The sequence below is a fragment of the Chelonia mydas genome, chromosome 3, assembly GCF_015237465.2.
Source record: "Chelonia mydas isolate rCheMyd1 chromosome 3, rCheMyd1.pri.v2, whole genome shotgun sequence".
In the NCBI taxonomy this organism is placed as follows: domain Eukaryota; kingdom Metazoa; phylum Chordata; order Testudines; family Cheloniidae; genus Chelonia; species Chelonia mydas.
The window spans coordinates 46594418-46618497 of NC_057851.1; the positions used below are offsets into that span (position 1 = coordinate 46594418).

The window sequence follows — 24080 nt, forward strand, 5'->3', positions numbered from 1 at the left end:
TAATGGTTTTGACAAGTATATTTTCATAGTCCAATATTTCATTCTGTAGAGTAGCTGGAATCACTGACACAATGAGCAGTTCACATGCAAATAATCTGCTTTTAAATATTTTTACCAGTTTGACAAAGGGTATGCCTACAGCATCCGCCATAACTATGGAAAAGAAGGCAAGAGGACTGATTATACACCATTCAGCTGCATGAAGATTATCCTGTCCAATCCACCAAGTCAAGGGGATTATCATGGTGAGTATTCGTAACTGGCATGTTCACAGTGCATGGAACCCAGAAGCTCTGGAAGAGAACTGATTGAATAGTTGTATTACTGGCAGAAGTTAGTAGTTCATAGCTTATGCCAATCATTGCTGACAAGGTAGTACTCTTACTCTTCTGGTGATTTGACTTATTAGGTCAGGCAAGAGAAATTCATTCAGCTGTACTTCAATATGCTCTCTGCTAAGCTCTTCGCTATTCTTTTCCCACTTCACTTTGTAAGTGTCTTAGAAGCCAGGCACTGATGTTTCTTACAGCTCTACTTTAAAATTGGTTAGCATACTCCAGTAATATTTCATCCATTTAGTTTTTAATAGGCTAATCCTTCAGCAGTAGTGTTCAACTTTGAATCTCATGGTCAGTCTGTTTTAATAAACTAAGATTAATTAAGAAATTTAACATCTCGACTTTACATAGTTCTCTAAATCTGACCAGTCCTGGGTATAGGATGATGCATAAAACTCTCCTCTTCATTAAGTTTCATAAATGTTACACTTCTCCTTGCATGACATTTTCTGGAGGACCTTCTGTTCCTAGAGTAGACCTTTTATCCACCCCTTGATCCTAACTTATTTTGAAAAGACTATGGCAGATAAGTGGTGTCTTGGACTCTTCATCCACTGAGCTGCTATTTGATAGCGTGTGTGTGTGTGTAGTGCACTGCATTACGGGGGATACTTTCAAAAGTTCCTAATGAATTAAAGACATTAATTCAATAGGACTTGTGCTCTTCAATCTCTTAGGATATGTCTACACTGCAGATGGAAGTAAGCCTCCCAGCCCAGTTAGACAGATTGTGTTAGTGGGGCTCCTACTAGCAAGCTAAAATAGCACTGTGGATATGTTGCTGCACTGATAGAGGCCTGGGCTAGCCACCCAAGCTCAAGCCTACCCTATCCCCTGGGTCCAAGTTTGAGTGGCTAGCCTGAGCCTTTCCCAGTGCTGCAGTGTCCACACAACTATTTTTAGTGCACTAGTACAATCCCCACTAGCATAAGCTGTGAGGCTTGTTCCTCGCTGCAGTGTAGACACACCCTTAGATGCTTTACACACACAACCTGTACTTACTAGTAATAAGTCACTCATTTGACTTTGTGTGCAAGAAGAATTTCTTTTGTTTGTTTTCAGTGATGGGATTCTTGAAGATGTTTTCACTATGGAATAAATACTATTGTGCCTTTTAAGGATCAAGTCCCCTTTTATGTTAGTTTTCCTATCTGTTGTGTGTGTCCATCACAGCCTAATGTTACTTTTTGTATTTGAGATTACTTTAAATGTAACAATGTGATAGCTGTTTTGTTTCCCCCCCACACACTTAGAAAACCTGAATTTGTGCTGGAAATGGCCCAACTTGATTATCATACACATTGTAAGGAGAGTGATCACTTTAGATAAGCTATTGCCAGCAGGAGAGTGGGGTGGGGGGAGGTATTTTTTCATGCTTTGTATAAAAAGATCTTCTACACTTTCCACAGTATGCATCCGATGAAGTGAGCTGTAGCTCACGAAAGCTTATGCTCAAATAAATTGGTTAGTCTCTAAGGTGCCACAAGTACTCCTTTTCTTTTTGCGAATACAGACTAACACGGCTGTTACTCTGAAACCTGTAATTAAAACTGTTCTCCACTCAATGAATGTGAATCTTGGCCTGCTTATGTTGTAGTGCTTTATGTAACTCTTGAGCCTGTAATGCCCTGATAACCATACAGTGGAGTAATCTTTTAGAAAAAGAGTAAAACAATTGCACACATGGGCAATTAACTTCTTTATTAATAAGCTGTTAGACAATTAAGAACAGCTTAGTCAGTCTCTCGAGTGTATTATTGTGCTAACTCTTGGGTAAGTAGCCTTGTTTGTGTGCTTGTTTTCTTTCCCCATCAGGGTGCCCATTCCGCCACAGTGATCCTGAGCTACTGAAGCAGAAGCTGCAGTCATACAAGATTCCTCCCACTGGGATAACTCAGGTAGGGTGTATTCTGTTTGGACTCCTGATTAATGAGGAATCAGGCACTGCCTTTCCGTTTCATTTAATATCCATGTAGCAATGCCATGTACAGCTTGTCAGAGTGTAGGTGACATCTCTCTTCTTGTAAAAGAATTAAGTCAGAGTTGTGGCTTTTCTGCATTATTACTTTTGCTGATCATGTTCTCACCCTGCAGCTAAACGGAGTCATACCTTTTTTTCAACTTATTGGCTCATAAATTTACAACATTAGTTATTTCTTATATTGTGGTGGGGACAATGAGGGATTTAGCACTGTTCTCTTTTAAATTTATTTTACTGCAATTTATTATTAAAGATTCTTAATGAAGCTGTCAGTTAATGGCAGCATTAGTCTTTTTTGGGAATTGTTTTTTAATCTTGTCTGAAAGTGTGGAAAGTTACAGTCCTGTGTAGTCAATGGAAATTGTGATATGCATTAGTCACTGTGCTATGTAATATAAAATTCTAATAATCCATTAGTTCCAACATATATTTGTTTTAATATTTGACTCATTGTACTGAACTACCTTAATCAATAAAAGTACGTTATACTGTTCTGCAAAACCTTACAAAGATTTCAGTACCTTCTTAAAAGGGAGCATTAATAAAATGTTGCTGCAAACCTGATGTAACTAAGAGATGTTGAAAGAATAAGAATATTTTGACACTGTACTTTTGAATAAGAATATTTTGATTCTTGTACTGTTGGGCTGGCTCAGGAGTTGGTTGTGTAAAAGGACAACCAAGTCCCTTGCTGTAGAAAGCCAAATGGATCACAGAGCTCAACTGAGAAAGTCCAGCAGAGAAGTTTAAAAAAAATGTACTTTAGATGGCCAAAACCCATTTTAAGGCTATAATCAACAGAAAATATTTTTTTCTTCCCTCATAATGTGAAAGGTAAGGAATCTGGCATACACAGGTAGTTGAACTAGTTATAGGAAAATTTGAAAGCCCCATTGATGTGTGTTTCTTGGATGCCTGCTGCAGAAACAGTCAGTGTACAGATTAAATAGCAATAGTTTATAGTATTTATGTGTAGGCATACATATCCTTAGCCAGTTCTGGAACGCCCCAAACTGGTGGTCCTCTCTCACAGGACTATATTTTATTTTGTTTTTATTTTTATTAATCCAGGTAAAAGTAATGTCCCCTAATGAAAGACCTCGCCCTAGAAGTTGCAAATCAATAGCTGGATGTCTTTCTGGCATTAGGCTAGTAAATAACACATTATTTATTTGTCTTAAGCACATGTCAGCTATCAGTGATACCTTCATTGAGTTTCTTCTCTTTTTATGTGCTTCAAATCTTGGTGCCAGTTGACATTTTTCCAACAATTGATCATTGAAGACATTGGTGGGAAGCAGCCACTTAGTGGACCTTTAGTATGTGTTAATATGGTTCATCTGAGATTACTCATCCTATGTACTTGGATGAGGGAATAGTTTCTTTGTATTAATGCAATCTACTTGTATTATTCTCAAGGTGACTCTACACAGTTTTTGTACCACTTTAAATGTATTTGTTTGAAACTGGTATATTTAAAGTGCTACAAGCCCCTAGCATGGATGCAATTATACTGTTTTTATTATACTTTATTTATATTTGTAATATTTTAATTTTAAAAGTAAATTTCCAAGAATAGGCTATACTGGTATAAGACATATTTATACTGATATAACTGCATCCACACTAGGGGTTAACTAATTACGTAAAAAAAATCACCGCCCTTATTGGACTAGTTAAATTATTAAAAAACAAAAAAACAAAACCCTGTGTAATCTAGTTGGGTAGGCAGTTCCTACCCATTGCTGGAATTCAGGGGAGGGAATGGGGGCTACAGTCTAAAGAAACAATATTATTTACTAGTCTGATAAAATTTCAGCTAGAAAATAATATTTTCGGTTTCAGAATATCAATAGGAAACACTGATATGTGACAAAAGCAGAGAAGGTAAAATGATTGATGTAAATGTAAATATGAAATTAAAAACATTTGGGGTAAACTTTGAGTTGTGACCAGGGATTTAGCTTCCCAATTCACAGAACATATCAAAGTTGTTCATATAAGTCCCCCTCTATAGCTTTGAAAATATACCCGTTAAGGTATACTTTCAAAGCTGTGTGCAGAAATAGGCATATGAATGGGAGTATGTTTCCATAGGCTCAAACCTCAAATATATAGGACAAAGATAAAAGGTCATGGAGCAATATGTGAATGTTTCAGGTCACTGGTATATACTGTTCTCTTTTCTCCAGTTAAAATCAGTTAATCATGTAGAGCATAAGGTTGGATTCCAAATGTTCTATACTTTTACATACAGGTACCTCAGATACAGGTAAGGAAATTTCATCTACAGCTGTAGATCAATTAATAATTCCTAGATTGTCCTTTATGACAGTTATTTGAACTAACATGGACTTAAAGGCTGTTGTTTTTCCGTATTGGGTTTTGTCAGAAATTGCCAGAGAAGCATTTGTACGAGAAATCAAAAAATTTAAATTCTTACACTAACAGTATGAACAGCCTACTGGCATCTTCTGCCATTTAAAGAGTTGTCCCATGATGTACTTCCCAGGGTTTGATTAGAATGTAATCACACATGGCACATCTTAAACTCTAGCTCAGTTTGATAGACAACAAGCAATAATTGCTCTCCACGGGTAAGTACAAAAAAGTATTGTTATCCACTCTAAATTCTATAGAATTAAAATGTTTTAACGTGATACATGCTTAATTTTTATTTTCGGTGATATGGTTCTTTGTACTAATTTAGTGACTTGCAAAGTACTTCAGCTGTCAGTGAAGTTCTAAAAAGTTGAGGAATGTTCTATTCTGAGTCCATGTAGAGACTATGTAGTGCCCATCTTTAAAAAAGGGAAGAAGGAGAATCCAGGAAATTACAGCCTCACTTCAGTCCCCGGAAAAATCGTGCTGCAGGTCCTCAAGGAATCCGCTTTGAAGCACTTGGAGGAGAGGAAGGTGATCAGGAACAGTCAGCCTGTATTTACCAAGAGCAAGTCATGCCTGACCAACCTGATTGCCTTCTATGATGAGATAACTGGCTCTATGGATATGGGGAAAGTGGTGGATATACCTTGACTTTAGGGAAGCTTTTGATACGGTCTCCCACAGTATTTTTGCCAATAAGTTAAAGAAGTATGGATTGGATGAATGGACTATAATTAGATAGAAAGCTGGCTAGATCGTCAGGCTCAACGGGTAGTGATCAACGGCCTGATGTCTAGCTGGCAGCCGGTATCAAGTGGAGTGCCCCAGCGGTCGGTCCTGGGCCAGGTTTTGTTCAACATCTTCATTAATGATCTGGGTGACGGGATGGATTGCACCCTCAGCAAGTTCATGGATGACACTAAGCCTGGGGGAGAGGTAGATATGCTGGAGGGTAAGGATAGGGTCCAGAGTGACCTAGACAAATTGGAGGATTGGGCCAAAAGAAATCTGATGAGGTTCAACAAGGACAAGTGCAGAGTCCTGCACTTAGGATGGAAGAATCCCATGCACCGCTACAGGCTGGGGACCAACTGCTTAAGCAGCAGTTCTTCAGAAAAGGACCTGGGGATTACAGTGGATGAGAAGCTGGATATGAGTCAGCAGTGTGCCCTTGTTGCCAAGAAGGCTAACGGCATATTAGGCTGCATTGCCAGCAGATCGAGGGAAGTGATTATTCCCCTCTATTTGGCACTGGTGAGGCCACATTTGGAGTATTGCGTCCAGTTTTGGGCCCCCCAGTACAGAAAGGATGTGGGCAAATTGGAGAGAGTCCAGCGGAGGGCAACGAAAATGATCAAGGGGCTGGGGCACATGAGTTATGAGGAGAGGCTGAGAGAACTGAGCTTATTTAGTCAGCAGAAAAGAAGAGTGAGTGGGGATTTGATAGAAGCCTTCAACTACCTGAAGGGGTTTCCAAAGATGATGGAGCTTGGCTGTTCTCAGTGGTGGCAGATGACAGAACATAGAGCAATGGTCTCAAGTTGCAGTTGGGGAGGTCTAGGTTGGATATTAGGAAAAACTATTTCACTAGGAGGGTGGTGAAGCACTGGAATGGGTTACCTTAAGGAGGTGATGGAATCTCCATCCTTAGAGGCTTTTAAGGCCCAGCTTGACAAAGCCCTGGCTGGGATGATTTAGTTGTGGTTGGTCCTGCTTTGAGCAGGGGGTTGGACTAGACGACCTTGAGGTCTCTTCCAACCTTAATCTTCTGTGATTCTAGGAAAATGCCCTTTGTTCCCATAAGGGTGGATCCTATGAAATTAGGATTTCCAACAGAAAGGCAAAAAAATGAAAAAGAAAATAAATGACATTTCTGTCAAAAACAACAAAGGTGGAAACTTGTACTATACAAGCTATGCTCAGAAACACATTTAAGACTTGTTTTAGTTTGGTTTAATAAAATATAGTCCAAATATATATGGATTTATTCTTCAACAGATGAATACATAAATATCTCTATAAATGGGTGTAGATAAGATTTTTTAAAAAAAAATATTGTGTATGCTGACTTTTGAGCTTATATTGTGTCTATGAGATGTAGCATCCTTCTTTGAGTGATTGCACATGTGCATTCCACTCTTGGTGTGCACATGCCCATGGGGGGACTTGAACGCCCTCTGCTTCCATGCTACACTGGCATCAGTTTAAAGGGCCCCACCCACCTTGAGTCCTCTCAGTTCCCTTTTACCTCCCATGATGGTTTCTGGAGATTAGGAGTGCATGTCTACCCTTTCCTGGATGACTGGCTAGTCAGAGCTCAAGTTATATCTAATATTCATCTTAGTCAGTTAACCTTAAGGCCTTAGGACCACTGATCAGTGCAGACAAGTCTATCCTTTGCCTGGTGCAGATGCTAGAGTTTACAGGGCTCTGTTGAATGCTACCCAGGACAGAGCATTTCTCCCAGAGTCAAAATTCCAATCTATTCAATCTCTCATGATAGACCTCAAGATTCATCCAATCACAGCAACCTGAAACTGGATGTGGCTCCTGAGGCACATGTCCTTGTGCACATATGTAGTTCAACCCACCAGACTGCCCCTCAGACCCCTTCTGACATGGCTGGCCTCAATGTACTCGCCAACCTGTCTGCATCTGGACACTGTACTCACAGTATCTTTTCAAGTTCTAATTTTGCTCAATTTGGTGGTTGAATCCTCTGAAAGTTAGTGCAGGCATTCCCTTCCTCAGCCCTCAACCCTGAAGCATAAGGAATTAACCCTGACATTTACATCAAGTACTTGTTATGTGACTTACATTCAGTTCACCTTTTGGATAGATCAGGCCATTGCTGCATCTTTTAGAGGAGTTTTTTCGTATTTTTTTTAAAAAGTTCAGAATATGGCCCTAGAAAATCATGTGGCTGAATGGCCACCTGGTATAGGGTTGTGTAGCATTAGACTTTATATTTGTAATCTATTAAATATATTTCTGTATCCTTATAAAACGGTGGTCTCCAAACTGTGGGCATGACCCCCTAGCGGGACATGGAGGAACATTCAGGGGCGGGCGCTCAGTGGGGCCTCGGCTAGCCCCTATGGAGGGGTGGGGAGGGAGCACCACCCAACTCCACTCTGCTGCCAGCTCTGCTCTGGCCCCAAAACCAGCTGCGGCTCTGGCTCCGGGCCAGGACTCTGCTCCTGGCCGTGACCCCAGCCCCAGCTGCAGCCGTAGCTGGGGCCCTGGCCTGGCCATAGCTCTGCAACCCCAACTGGTCCTGCTCCCCGCCCCAGATCTGCCCCCAGCCATGGTCCCGGCCTTGGCTCTGGGCCCAGCTCCGGCTCCGGGCCCAGCGTTGGTCCATGGCCCCAATCATGACCCCATTCCAGGCCGTTCCCCCAGCTGCAGCCGTGTCACCCACTGTGGGCCCAGCCTCTGCTCCCAACTGTGGCTCCCCAGGGTGGGGTGGCGGTGTGGTGAGGACAGGAGTGAGGGGGGGCACAACATAAAAAGTTTGGAGATCACTGTTATAAAATGTTCATGAGAAAAGTATGTGATCTTTACTAAATGTCAAAATACCAGATTATTAATCAATAAGAAAATGTCAAGATTCAAGTATATGTGAAGGTAAATGCCTGACAGGATGTGTCATGCTGAGTAAGATTGCAGTACACTGGTTGCAGATATCAAAGACAGAAATGAATTTGATGGTGAATAAATGGCTTTGGATTGTGGGCATCTCAATCTCTAGTAAGCGAGAGGGCTTTCTTGAGAAAAAAACCTGACTTGATTGTTTCTCAACGTAAGCACCACACACAAAAAAAACCCAAACCAAAAAGTAGTAAGTCAGTGTCATTTTAACTCTTGTCCAGGTTTATTATTCCACAGTAATATACACAACAACAACCAGGACATTCATATGTACTAAATAGCACAGTTAATCATTATTTGTTTATATCCAAGAAAAGGAATATGTGTGGGGGGAGGAAAACAAAAGGATATCTGATTTGGGCTTTGACTATCCTGAGGTAGGGCAATAGTCTTGTGGCTAAAGCAGAAAACCAGAATTCTGATAATTTGGGTTCTATTCCCAGCTCTCCCATAGACTGCCTTTTTGTCACTTATCTCAAAATCTTTATAACTTATTTTGTTGCATCTGTAAAATGGGGACTAATAATATTATCCACCTTTAATACAGGGTTTCTGCTTAAAGTGTTTGAATCATTATACTTTTTGGTTTGCAGTGCATATATATTCTCAGTTACTAAGGCTGTTATAATTCTAGTCAATAGAATTAAAGCAAAGATGCTGGTTAAATCATTGGACTCATGGTCTACACCCTCTTGTAAATCTGAAGTGTTTTGAGGGATGGTGAGTCTTAATATCGGTTGGAGGCAGTGCGAGTGATATGGTTGCATATTTTCATGAAATACTTCTATAGTAAAAATAAAACTAGTGGCACGGTACTTGGTAGGATTTACTTCTCTGATTATGGTTTCTAAAGATTACAATGAATCCTAGAGTAGTTTTAGAACATTGGCTGAGAAGTTTTGTTTATTTAAAAGCACACTATCTTTTTTCCTTGCTTCTGAAGAATTTTGCTCACTTGTTCTCAAGTTGTTTCAAGACAGTGTTTTTGTGTATTGTGGTAGTGTTGATAAGAGATGACAGTAGGGTTTCACTTTTATATTTTTTTTATTGTCAAAGTATATTAATATGTGTTTATATTAGATTATTTATGCATTTGCTGTTGCACTTAAAATGAAAAAGTTAAATAATTAAAAGATTTGATTAACTCTTTGCCTAATGAAGTCAAAATGCTTAATATTACTTAAAGTGGAAGACAAAGATCTGAAATCTTTTACTAACTAAAGTATTATTTCTTATTCTAAATTATTGTGAATATACATTAAGAACAAAAGTTCATGAACAATTGATGTTATTGTTTTTAGACCCAATTGAGTTAACACAAAATTGTGGTAAAATGTGATTTACCATTGGGTGTTCATTAAGATTTCTTTGGCTCTTCACATTTTAGGCATTGACTACCTTACTTTCAAATTATGATCCCAATTTACCATTAATGAGGGCACACTTTGAAACATTTCACTTGAACCTTCTTGTTCACTGAGCATATCCCCCAAAAAGCGGAGATTCTCTCTATAGCCTCTAGATTATATTTATACTATTATTGCAAAGAAGTTTACTTTTGCATGGGACTATGTTTTTGAAGATACATTTGGAAACAGTTCAGAAATCTGTTAGAAAACTGAACTTTTGTTATTGTTACTATTCAGTAAATCGAGTAGGTTAAAAAACAAAATAGGATACCGTAGACACTTGCTACCAAGAAAACTTTTAAAAGGTATTAAACCTGCATGCTAGCAACTGTACATCATTTGGATGCCTCAGGAGGTTGGTTAAGCACCACTGTCTGAAGATTTTTAAGCAGTTATTGTCCATACTAAATCTAAAAACTGTAAATAGTTTTTAATGATTAAATGTTTCAAAGTGGACAGTATACGAGACTTAAAAGTAACACTGAATCTGGGGAACTTTATAGCAAAAGATAAATCTTAAAAGGTAAGTGTTCATATCAATACAAACGACTAAAAGTTCATAAGATTTTTTTAGTTAGGAAATATTTATCAATAGAAGATGACATTCAGCCTTTCCATTATTTTATGAACAGTAACTATGTTTTAAGAGTACCTCTTCCCCATTTTATCTCACATTACACCTCTACTGTATATGAACAGCATTTTGATTGTTACATTTAGTTTGTGATTCTTCATGTATTGCTAGATGTTGGGTGCATCCTTAAGCACAAATAATCTTATTGATTTTAGTAGGACTAGTCATGGTGTATAAAGTTAAACACGTGTTTGCAGGACCAGTCCGTTAAATACTAAATCCTCTTTGCAAGCATAAAAATGATATGCTGGCCACTATGTGATGTAATTTCCCCTGCTCAATCTTCAGGCCTTTCCTAGCATATATTGTTTGCAATCACTGTTAATATAACAAGCACCACAGGTGAGTGAGGTAGAGTAGAGCAACATTTAAAGTGAAGTTGGCTAAAATCATATTGGGGGTAGCGGGGAGGGGAGGGATAGGGATGGACAACGTGGAAGGGGAAAGAGATGACCAAAAAAAAAGAGGCCTGAGAAAATATATGAAAAAAATGCAAAACAAATCTAATCTAGTTGAACAGCACAAGGGAGACTAAGAAAGATTTTATACCCTATAGATCCCTAAAAAGCACATTTGAAAATATTTTTATCCAGTCTTTCTAAGTTTAAAACATTTTAAGATAAAAATTTAGAACATTTAAATTCTTTTTTTCTTATAAGATGTAATCCGTAGTCTAAATTTACAAATATTGTATAACAAAGATAAAGCACTGCTGAGAAAGTCTGTTGAGTCAGGAACCTGCCTGCTATAATAAAGTACCATAGTACTGAAGGCAGGATTAAAATATAGGTTTTTGCCATTGGCACAGGAATGGGCCGCCTTTGATTCGGAACGTCTTGTTGACTGCCCAAGTGAGAATATTGTTTATTTTATTAGTTGTAATCCTAAAAGGGGAACAGAGAAGGGAGAGAAGCTTGTATGGAAAAAAGTATTGGAGATGAATGAACACTACAAAAGGAGAATTCAGGAAAAAGAGAATCAAGAAATCACTTGAAATAAAACATATAAATAGAATATTTCCACAATCTAATCATAAATTGATACATTTTGTACATTTAGACAATTTATAAAGTAAAACATTTCCAAACTAAAAATCATATTGATATTAAATTCAGAAGAAATTCAAAATGTTAAAAATAGCTAGGAAGATATATATAGTACTTCCTTATACCTGTGATATTAATCTAGATTGTGCCTGAGAAATTTCCTTATATTCCCTCCCAAACTGTGAAAGGGAGAGAAACTCGAGTGTAGCCTTCGAGACTGGGGAATTTGACTACTGTCATTTAAATCTGAACAGCTGTCAACTCAGGAAGGGCCGGCGAATTAATAGAAAATGTGTCTCCCAGAAATAGCTGAAAATAGAGATTGTAAAACATCTAATTTTGTATACTTCTAATTTACAAGTATAAAGACATATTAAATTAAAAATAGTATGTTAAAAATCTGGAAGGTTGCAAAGTTAAGCATTCAGACACAGAAATGGCAGAGCTAAATTTGCTCACACAGTAGAATTTCAGCAGTGGGCTTCTGAAACTGAAAAAAAACACTGGCATATAAATTATTTTCTAATTTTAGTTTTATTTATATAAACTTTCAAATAAAATATCTACCTTCATTTAGCAATCTATCTAGGGGTTACTGCAACAAATATATTCACATATTGACACCTTCTTTTCATTCAGACGTGTACTTGCTCGTCTGTTAGATATTTAATGAGTTCTTCACTAACACTCTTAAAAATTAAGGTTTATGCCTAAGAGGCTTATAAAAGAAAAGGGAAAAGTTAAGGAAGGGTTGTTTGTAGTGGATCCTCTGTGTAGATATTTTTGAAGAGACTCTGATGGAACAGATGCTTTGGGGATGATTATTGCCCTTTTTAAAGCCTTATTTTAACTTGTATAAATGTTACCTTAAATATAAGCAGCTTTGTTGGTTGGCAGTTGATTTTAACTCTTCTAGTGGTGGCAAGTTCTGGGGAAGCTATTGCATCACCACAATTAAAAAATATCACCTAAAATAGTGCCAGTGTGTGTGACACTGAAAACCATAAGACCAAATATTGTTACCTACAAGAAACAATAAATGAGTATTAATGGGGCTGTCATAAATATAAAGGGAAGGGTAAACCCCTTTAAAATCCCTCCTGGCCAGAGGAAATCTCCTCTCACCTGTAAAGGGTTAAGAAGCTAAAGGTAACCTCGCTGGCACCTGACCAAAATGACCAATGAGGAGACAAGATACTTTCAAAAGCTGGGAGGAGGGAGAGAAACAAAGGGTATGTCTGTCTGTCTATATTCTGTCTTTGCCGGGGATAGACCAGGAATGAAGCCTTAGAACTTTTAGTAAGTAATCTAGCTAGGTACGTGTTAGATTATGATTTCTTTAAATGGCTGAGAAAAGTATTGTGCTGAATAGAATAACTATTTCTGTCTGTGTATCTTTTTTGTAACTTAAGGTTTTTGCCTAGAGGGGTGCTCTATGTTTTGAATCTAATTACCCTGTAAGGTATCTACCATCCTGATTTTACAGGGGGAATTTTTTTTTTATTTCTATTTACTTCTATTTCTATTAAAAGTCTTTTTGTAAGAAAACTGAATGCTTTTTCATTGTTCTCAGATCCAAGGGTTTGGGTCTGTGGTCACCTATGCAAATTGGTGAGGCTTTTTATCCAACATTTCCCTGAAAAGGGGGGGTGCAAGGTTTTGGGAAGTATTTTGGGGGGAAAGACGTGTCCAAACAGCTCTTCCCCAGTAACCAGTATTTGTTTGGTGGTGGTAGCAGCCAATCCAAGGACAAAGGGTGGAATATTTTGTATCTTGGGGAATTTTTGACCTAAGCTGGTAAAGATAAGCTTAGGAGGTTTTTCTTTCATGCAGGTCCCCACATCTGTACCCTAGAGTTCAGAGTGGGGAAGGAACCTTTTGAGGAAACAGTTTAAAGCAGATAGAGAAGTCAGTATAATGTTTATGTATATGTTCTATAGAAATGGAGCTGTCAGAAATTCATGGTGTTCACTGTAAAATACAAATTAAATATCAAACGGCAACAGAAAGGCACATGCCCCATATCAGTAAATAACCAAAGGTAACAGTAAAGTCCTAACAGAGCAGGTTGAGTTATGCTGAGGTGTTTAGAAACTGACTTGAAACTGAAAAAAATAATAATGTGTTCAAGTATGTTCCAGAAGATGCACCTCAATCACATATTCAGTCAACTTTGAAATAAAATGAAGGTTAGAAATGGGGTCATATTTGGTTAAATCCAGTAGAAAGATTGCGTTTTTAATAATAGAAGTAACTGCAGCAATTTAAAAAAACCCCAGAAACTGACCTTAAGTAAGTGAAAGTAACTATCTGTACAACATCTTAACTATGTAAACCAAAGATCTAGAGAGCGGGTGGTTGGACGCAGCTGTCAAACATCTTAATCTCATTAGTAACTAAAGCAAAATCAGAAAACAAAGTTGCAGATGGCAGTGAAAGAAAAGGTACAAAAGAACTAAAGGGAGAAGTACAATTCAAAGGCAAATTTGTCCTCAAGAATCTACAAAATAAAGTGATTTAATGCACATTTTTGTATTTCCCATTTTATTTTTAAGGATGGGTATACGTACACTTTACATAAATGAGACTTCTCTCCAGTCAGAAGTCATTTCTTGGTGTTGTGTATTTGCCACACCGTAGCATTTGTTTTAATGTTTTAACTTTCAAATTTCTTTGCACAGAAACTCTCCTCCACCTGCTTGAGTACAGTCTGGTCAATGAGTACTTTGTTAATGTCAGGGCAAGAAGAAACACTTTGAAGAACAGGAGGGACGGCCAAGCTTATTTTGTGAATGCTGGAACAGTTTAATGGCCCTTGGGAACATTTAGCGTAGCACTTTGACCCTGTCCTCCAAGATCCTGCTCCTAGCTAACACAACAGGAGAAACTATGTGATTATATGTCATAATGGCTGAGTGGGCTGAAGGAATTTGAGAGGGTAGCGAGATTGCTTTCTACACTGACCCTAGCCCAGAGGGAGAAGAAAGATTGAGGCAGTGTGTGTGAGGATAGGTAGGTTCTTAGGAAGAAGCTCTATTTTCTTGGAGCCACTAGAGGCAGACTCTGGTTTGGCATGAACTAGCTAGCTTCACCTGTGATATCAGTATCTCCCCACATGGCTCCTCTCCTTCACCTTGCAGAGGTATCCATGTTGAATTTATCCAAGAATGGGCAAAGGGTCTATGCAAACATTGTTTCTTCCTTGTTTGTCCTGAGTTGTAGCACTAGAACAGCTAGAAAGAACTGGCAGTGGTTGTGACATTACCCAGGTTACAATGTGGACCGTTGGACAGGTGTGTGTCCCCTCAGTTCTCTAACCTGGAATGCCTTTTATTCAAGACAATCAAAAAGGTAACTCCAGCTGTGGTGCACTCCAGACTCAGGCCTATGTGTGAAACCTGGTGGATGGAATGCCATGATTGGCTGGGTGTATTTGTGGAACTATTTTCAGCTGTTGATGACATAGAGAAAATACAAAGCATGCCACTAAAGGAGACTGCACTAAAAGCACAAATGTTGTTCTATGCCATGATCAATTTTCATAGCTGTCATGGAAACCATTTCAAGTGTTGTCCTGCCCTTGTCCAAAGTACTACAGAAAACAAATCTGGACATTTTCTGCTAATCAGTTGGTGACAGAAATTTTCCATTGTGGCATTACCCAAGGTACAATCTGGACTGTTGAACCGCAGTGTCCCCTTAACTCCGTAACCTGAGGTGCCTTTTACACTGTTTTGCTGTTATAACATCCACCCCTGGCCTATTCATACAGCCTTCAGCATGCAGATTCACTCCCAGGTAAATATATGAGCACTCTGACTCGTCGCTCATGAATTACGACACCCGCAAATCCTTAGTCCAAGTCTTGTTTCCACAGAAATGTGTGTTTTGTACTATCCAGCACACTACTGAACAATGCAAGATAATAAAAAGTCCATTTCTTCAAAGGAAAATGATATATGCACCCGCCTTGTTATCCCAAATGGAGTTTTTCACACACTTTAATTCAGACATAGTGGTTAAGATAAAGCAATAAGATAAATGCAGAAAGGTAGATTTTAAATGATACAAAGACGATGCAAAAAAGTCAGGATTGGTTATAAAAATAAAATAAAAGTAATATGCAAGCTAATGCCTAATTTAACAAGCTAAGTGAACTTAAAAGCAAAGGTTTTGCTGTACATTTCACAGACTGAGTCTCCTTTCAGCCTGGGACCACTCAGTTCTTTGAGAGTCATTGATGTTATGAACAGAGAGATGGCAGGAGGAGAAGTGAAGTTCCTCCCTCTTTATAATTCACTTTCTTGTGTTAGAAACATCCTTGCTGAGCCATGGTGATATTCAGTCCGTTGTGGACATGAGGTTTGAATCATCCCTGTGCTGAAATATAAATTCCTTGTTTACACCTCCCCGTTGCTAGAGAATGGCTGCTTCAGCGGGTGATAGCTCTTGAACACCTGCATGGGGTGCCAGTGAGACTTTGTCTCTGAAAAATTGGTCTGGCCTACCTTTCCCACTCTGGAACATGTTACAGCAATGTTATAGAGTAGAAACTTATAACTTTACGTACAATGCTGATACACATATTTTACCAGGACTAAAAATATTCAGAAGATTGAGTTTTCAAATGATACCTCACAAGGCATACTTTGTACAAAATTTTGTCTTGGTTTTGTAAAAGTGGTGACCATAGTAGTGTAGACTGTCAAAATGGTTTACAAGCCCTGTTGGCAACTTTCACCCTATCAGCTGCTGTGCTTGTGCCAATTGCCCCTTCCTCCAAATGTGTCGCTGATAGTTGTTCAGTTTATTTCCCTAAACTGGTGAAGAAGACAGCAGCAGTTTGGTAAAAGATAATGAGAAACATAATATGTGTTCCAGTAAGCAGACACTAAACTTGATCATTGCCTGCCTTTTCTCTTCAAAGCAATCTTACAATATTATTAGCAGTGCAGCCCTTCGATCAGCTTGCAATCTGGAAGTGAAGACTTAAACCAAACTCATTTTATTGAAAGATGATGAGCTAGTCAACCAGAATTCTCTGTTACATTGTCTTATTATGGTGGTCAAGATTGAGGCCCTTTTAAAATATTTTCCACATTCCTAGGAAACTGAGAGTGTACCCAAATTTTCTGTTTGCCCAGCTTTGACTCTTATTCTCAAAATAAAGGATATATTCCTGAGTAACCAACTAGTATAGGATTACATTTATTAATACCAAAAAAAATGTATGGAGGACTCTATACTTTTTGGTGTGTTTACAATGAAGTAGTGGTATAACAGAACTGAAATTTGAAGGGAATATTAGCATTTAATTTTTCATATGTAAACAAATTAAACCTTTATTTTTCTTGTAGAATACACTCAAGGCAGAGCATTAGCTTCTCCAGTTCCTCTAAGGTGTTCAATACTATTCTTGTTCAAGTGCTTGCTCATGTTCATTCCATTGTAGGTGTCTGTGCTCACCACATGCACCAGTGCCGTAAGTTTTTCCCTCAGTAGCATCCGTAGGAGACCGGCTCTAGTGCCCTCTGGAGTGGCGTGTGTATGCACCGGTATAAGGGCCAGTGATCCCCATATAAGCTGTTTGAAGTGTTTAGGGGAAACCCACGTTAGCAACAAGTGTCATGTTTGCAAGTTTCAGACTACGGACCAAAAAGGAGTGGGGCATTTGTCTCTGAGCGCTCCTTATGGAGTCAGCGCTTACTTCAGCCTCTGCGCCAACCGAATCAGACTCTGTTCCTAGCACTGTGGCCTCAGTGTGCAGCGCACCGCCAGCACCGACTGAATACCGGCTAAAAAGCAAAAAAAAAAAAAAAAAAAAAGGCCGGGAGGGGAATTTCCTGTAAAGGGAAGGAACGCAAAGACCCGTGAGGGGCAGCTCTTCCCCTCTGGTTGGAGGTTGGGCCCCAACTCCCACTGAGCGGTCAAGCCCACTCCAAGACCTGCCCGCCACCCTGGGGACTGGCAGAGGCACTCAGCTCCATAGCGGTGCCTTCCACTCCGGAGGCCTGTGCCGCTGACATCGGGTACAGACGTGCCTCGTTCGAGGGATAAACCTGCCTTGGGACCCTTCCAACAGTCCCCATCAGTGCAGCACCACTCCTTGCCACAGGGGATGTCCTGTCAGCACTTGCCTGAGCAGTGGCACCAGCCTGCAGACACGGGTCGGCTGGCCTGCCGGATTCCTAGCATTGGTCCACGGATTCCAGGCACTGTTTCTTGGGCTGGAGGCAGCGATCGCCAGTGGGCTGGCACAGACCACCAGAGGCACGGCACCAGGCTCCACAGCCCCGGTGCCAAGAGTGCCTGAACTGCTCTCCCAGTACACAACAGTGCTCCCGGAAGGTCAAGAGGCCGGACCCCGGAACCCCCATTGCTGGACCACCGGTACGGGTCACTACGAGTGTGTTACCGGTCTGTGACATGCTGGTCTACCCGCTCATGTTCCCGCTCGATGGAACGGCATCGCTTGCGAAGTGTAAGGCATCGATCGCCAGGGTACCATCCTCCATCTGCTGAACACCGCCACTGGTCACTGGAATCGTGACGCCCACAGCCATCGTCCTCCTACAGATTCTCAGCAGAGGTTCAGGGCTAGAGCCGATGGGGTCAGGGTAGATAGGTGGCCTCGGCACTGTCCTGGTCCCCCAGACATGTATCCACCTCCTTGGGCTCCGACAGTGAGAAGGAGAACCTGTCCGCAGGACAGGACCACCCCTCAGGGGCATTGGTGTTCCTTGCTGGGCCACCAGTGGCCTTCCCCCTGGCAACTCTGGAACCCTTGGGGATTTCCCCAGCCATCACAGGAGCATAAGTTGGCCTCGGGGGCATCCACCAAACTGTTGGCAGCAGTCTCCTCCTGCACAGGGCCTAACCGTCTTTCGATCAAGGTGCACCTGGCAGCCATATTGGCCTTCTACCCTCTCATCCAGGGTAAACCTGTTGTATTATTGTATGAGATGTTGACCAGGTTCCTGAAGGGCCTTGAGCATCTCTTATTGCCAATCCGGGACCCAGTACGAGATAACTGGTTCTGTGGATGAAGGGAAAGCTGTGGACGTGTAGTTCCTTGACTTCAGCAAAGTTTTTGACACTGTCTCCCACAGTATTCTTGCCAGCAAGTTCAAGAAGTATGGGCTGGATGAATGGACTATAAGGTGGATAGAAAGCTGGCTAGATGGTTGGGCTCAACGGGTAGTGATCAATGGCTCCATTTCTAGTTGGCAGCCGGTATCAAGTGGAGTGCCCCAAGGGTCGGTCCTGGGGCCGGTTTTGTTCAATATCTTCATAAATGATCTGGAGGATGGTGTGGATTGCACCCTCAGCAAGTTAGCAGATGACACTAAACTGGGAGGAGAGGTAGATACGCTGGAGGGTAAGGATAGCATACAGAGGGACCTAGACAAATTGGAGGATTGGGCCAAAAGAAATTTGATGAGGTTCAACAAGGACAAGTGCAGAGTCCTGCACTTAGGACGGAAGAATCCCATGCACCGCTACAGACTAGGGACCGAATGGCTCGGCAGCAGTTCTGCAGAAAAGGACCTAAAGGTTACAGTGGACAAGAAGCTGGATATCGGTCAACAGTGTGCCGTTGTTGCCAAGAAGGCCAGTGGCATTTTGGGATGTATAAGTAGGAGCATTGCCAGCAGATCGAGGGACGTGATCGTTCCCCTCTATTCGGCATTGGTGAGGCCTCATCTGGAGTACTGTGTCCACGTGTGGGCCCCACACTACAAGAAGGATGTGGAAAAATTGGAAAGAGTCCAGCGGAGGGCAAGAAAAATGATTAGGGGATTGGAACACATGGCTTATGAGGAGAGGCTGAGGGAACTGGGGATGTTTAGTCTATAGAAGAGAAGAATGAGGGGGGATTTGATAGCTGCTTTCAACTACTGGAAGGGGGTTCCAAAGAGGATGGCTCTAGACTATTCTCAGTGGTAGCAGATGACAGAACAAGGAGTAATGGTCTCAAGTTGCAGTGGGGGAGATTTTGGTTGGATATTAGGAAAAACTTTTTCACTAGGAGGGTGGTGAAACACTGTAATGCGTTACCTAGGGAGGTGGTGGAATCTCCTTCCTCAGAAGTTTTTAAGGTCAGGCTTGACAAAGCCCTGGCTGGGATGATTTAATTGGGGATCAGTCCTGCTTTGAGCTCCTCCTCCTGAGGTCCCTTCCAACCCTGATATTCTATGATTCTATGATACCCCAACTGGACCTCAACCTAGTCCTCTCCAGGCTCACAGGCCCTACCTTTGAGTCCATGGCTTCTTGCTTCATTTCCCATCTGTCGTGGAAGGTTGCTGTCCTTGTAGTGATTACCTTGGAGCCTCGCTTCAGAGCCACCGTAAACGGTATTCTACAAGGACAAGGTCCAGCTGTGGCCCCGTCCAGCTTTCCTGCCAAAGGTGATGTCACATTTCCATGTCAACCAGGATATCTTCCTCCCAGTGTTCTGTCCAAAGCGGTGGTGGGCAACCTGCGGCCCGTCAGGGTAATCTGCTGGCGGGCCGTGAGACAGTTTGTTTACATGGACCGTCCGCAGGCACAGCCACCCACAGCTCCCAGTGGCTGCAGTTTGCCATTCCTGTCCAATGGGAGCTGTAGGCGGCCATGCCTGCGGACGGTTGATGCAAACAAACTGGTCCAAAACCTCACTCAACCAATTAGGAGAGGCAGCTGCACATTCTGGATGTCTGGCATGCCCTGATGTTCTACCTGGAGCACACCAGCTCTTTAGCACGACAGTTGACAGGATGAAGGGTCTTCCGGTGTCACCTCAAAAGATTTTGAATTGGATCATCCCCGCATTGGTACTTGTTACGAGCTGGTGCAGGCTGTTTCTCCACGGATAGTGAAGACTCACTCGACTTTGGCTGCCTTCCTGGCACATGTCCGTATCCAGGACACCTGCAGGGCCGTGATGTGGTCTTCAGTACACACATTCATGACTCCTATGCCATCACCTAGTAAGCCAGAGATGATGCTGGGTTTGGCAGAGCTGCGTTGCAATAAACACATCCATGAACTCCCACCCGCCTCCTGTGGTACTGCTTGGGAGTCACCTACAATGGAATGGATGTGAGCAAGCACTTGAAGAAGAAAAGTCAGTTACCTTTTCCGTAACTGGTGTTCTTTGAGATGTGTTGCTCATGTCCATTCCATGACCCGCCCTCCTTCCCCGCTGTCGGAGTTTCTAGCAAGAAGGAACTGAGGTTTCGGGGAGCCGGCGGCGCCCCTTATATCGGTGCATACACGCACCACTCCAGCGGGCACCAGAGCCAGTCCCCTACAAATATCATTGAGGGAAAAACTTCCAGTACTGGTACATGTGGTGAGTACACACACACCTACAATGGAATGGACATGAGCAACACATCTTGAAGAACACCAGTTATGAAAAGGTAACTGTCTTTTTCTGAGATGAACAGATTAGACTTAGATATTTCTTCTTTACCAATTACTTCATTAGAGATTAAAAAGCATAAGGGAAAAATTCAGCTAAATACATTTATTTACATGTCTAACAAAATTATGAGCTAAATAGATACAGCACAAAACATTAAAATAAGTGCTAACCCATGTTTTCAAGAGTAATTACCAAAATATATTTCAGAAATAACACTTGAATAATAGCTAAATGTTTGTAAATGTAAAAACTACTAAACTTTCCGTCATTACATGAATACTTATTTCTTTACATAGATTTCAGTACTAGGAGATATTCTTAACAAGCCTTTGTTCTTTAGGAGCTAGTAGATTGCTCTATCTATATCCCATCATAATCAACACTTGAAGCTGTTAACTTCCCAATTCTTGGGCTGAAATCTGCTCTGAGTTGTTATAACCTAAGTGTGGCTTTAGAGGCAGTGTAACCGAGTTGATGAATCACTGGACTGAGACTCAGAAACCCACCTTCAGTTCCAGGGTCTGCCACTGGCTGACCAGCTGTGTGGCCTTCAGCAGGTCACTTTACTTCTGTGTCTGTTTTCTCATCTGTAAAATGAAGATAATGATTCTGACCTCCTTTGTTAAAGCTCTTGAGTTCTAAGGATGAAACGCAGCATATAAGAACCTTACATGATTATTAATACAAATATTTACCTGTTGAGAACCCCCACTAAAATATCCATTTTATCCTTTCCATCCTTGGTTGTCACTGAAGAGGATATTTTGTCATCCAAATATTCCATGTCACCTTCTAGAGTACAGATTGTATGTTCTTGTATGTATGTATGTTTGTATGTATGTATGTTGTTGTTATGTTCAAAACAAAATAACCCAAAGACCCCCTCAACCTAATTAAATGAAGCCTATACAGATTTTAGGGTGAGCGTTTTATGTTCATCGTAACTTTTAACGACTAACACTAAATATACCATGGGTACTTTTGACTCCCTTAAGTTTCCAGTTCTGAGGTACAGGCAGAATTTTTTGGATGCTGTTTGTAATTTTAAAATGAGGTATGGATACTAATATAATGGTTAACCATGATACCCTTTTACTTTCATTTTATAGAAATAATAGGGAAAAATAAGAAATTGTATTTGAACTATTTTGGACAATGTTTCTTCTTTGTTTTTCACTTTTAAAAAATGTATTTATTTATTTTATTTATTTAGAATCTGTTTCCTGCAAGACTAATTCAAAAAGTGGACAGGTTGGATACATACAGTCCCTGATTTCAGGCCCTGTTGGTTAGCTAGCTTGGGCCTTGGTCTTTTTACACTGGATTTAAAAGAAAGTGACAGGAAGCTTAGAAATTTAATCAGTTGGGCTGTAACAGAGAAACAATGCAGTTATGCACTTTCTTGGCAGTGTGTAGTGATTTGATCTATTCTGCAAATGTAATTTATTTGTACATCGGTCAATAACTATAACGCAGCATCCAATAATGAGCGCAGCAGGGAGTGAAGCCTAAATTTACTGCAGTGACATAGAAAGGTTAACCGTTGAAAAAAGGGCTAGAAATTAACATTTTTTTCAACAATTCTTTTTCCCTCCACTGAGGTTATCTCTTAATTCCAGCAGCTTTCTCTGTTTGATAAGCAGAGAGTACACTTTTGATTATTTAAAGGAAGGAGATGGTTATGCAGCTTTAAAAATTTCAACTGATATTGCATTCTGCTGATAAGAATGCAGCACAGAAGAGATTACATGAGGTAGAACTGGGAAGCAAATTGTATTTACAAAAGATAGGATGATGCTCCTAATAGGTGTTCAAAACAGACTCTTCACTCGCATATTCTGCTGAGCTTTACTAGAAATAACTTCATTTCAAAAAGGGACAAATATGATTGAAGGTAAAAGCATTCCCCTTTTACAAATTCTTTTCTAAAGGGTTTACATTCAATTTTCTTGATGGGAGCACAGCAGTATTTTATGTTGCATCTATATGAAGTGGTAATGTGGAAAATAAAAATATAAAAAGCGTACTTGATTGCTTCATGCTTCAACCACTTGAATTATTAGATCTATATATGCAATTATGTCAGAGATGTTACAATATGATATTCTGATAATAACGGTCAGATATACAATACGATGATATATTTTCATCTTATTCCTGCTTTTAAATGTACTGAAATCACCAGAACATCTTTCTATCTGTGATTGTTTTGTTTTTAATGCTACCAATGTATATTTAAGCAACCCGGGTATGATGGAACACAGCCAGAGTTATTACAGTACACAGGTGACAGGGGTGTCATGTGCAATGTACTTTCTTGCATTATATGCCTATCTGTTGTGAGGTATCTTATAAAGGTCAATGATAAAACATCAGTGAAAAATTCTTCAGTTCTGAATGAATGCTACTTCTAATTACTCTCCTTTTTTCTACAGGTTTTGGAGTTAGTGAAAGGTATGCATTACCAGCTGGCCTGTCAGAAATACTTCCAGTTGACACATGATGTAAGTACATATTTAATTTTTATTGTACAATAAGCAGGGTGCCTTTGTCTCTAGAAACTCCAGAGGTTCTCTACAGTTATCACATCCATCATTGGTTGTCAAATCTTGTTAATTTTAATGAGTTAATTAGTATAAGTCTTTTTGCTATGTATTTTAGCATGATTTTTGTATAAAATATTTTATACACATACATATCACTTCTGTAATGTAGATACATAAAAATAGAAAAGAGTGATAAGATGTAGCAAAACAAAATGTTTGTTTCTGAAAAGTCAGCATTTTTTAACGTTATCACAAGCACTAAAGTTGTCAATTCTCTTTTTTTAAAAGAAAAAACCTAATGAAGTTTGTAGTGGATGCAACTAAAACTCTAACCACCAGTGAAAACTCTTTTTAGCCTTTTTTTTTAAACATATTTCATCATGTATAAACATAGTTGAGCTTCAGAGGGGTAGCCATGCGCATCCGACAGAGTGGGTATTCACCCACGAAAGCTCGATGCTCCAATACGTCTGTTAGTCTGTAAGGTGCCACAGGACTCTTTGCCGCTTAAACATAGTTGGCATCTTTAATTTATGGTGACTTATCATTTGATGACTTCCTACCTAATTTTCTTTTTCAGCTTGGTGACTTTTTAATTATTTTTTTAATTGTGGTTAGTTTTTGACTTAAGACATATTGAAAACATTCACTATGAGAGAATTTTCTCTTTGCTTAGTT

General features: G+C 40.1%; 1 protein-coding gene across 9 annotated transcripts in view; it reads left to right on the top strand.

Annotated features, from left to right (window-relative positions):
* PRIM2 (DNA primase subunit 2) overlaps positions 1-24080 on the top strand; it is a 296493-nt gene that overhangs the window by 241049 nt on the left and 31364 nt on the right. For 8 of the 9 annotated variants that reach the window (XM_037894258.2, XM_037894261.2, XM_037894259.2 and 5 more), the window contains 3 exons: positions 119-245; positions 2154-2236; positions 23292-23360. In XM_037894258.2, the coding sequence (XP_037750186.1) occupies positions 119-245; positions 2154-2236; positions 23292-23360 (279 nt within the window). The remainder of the gene's footprint in view (positions 1-118; positions 246-2153; positions 2237-23291; positions 23361-24080) is intronic. The other variant, XM_037894260.2, reaches the window with a different exon arrangement.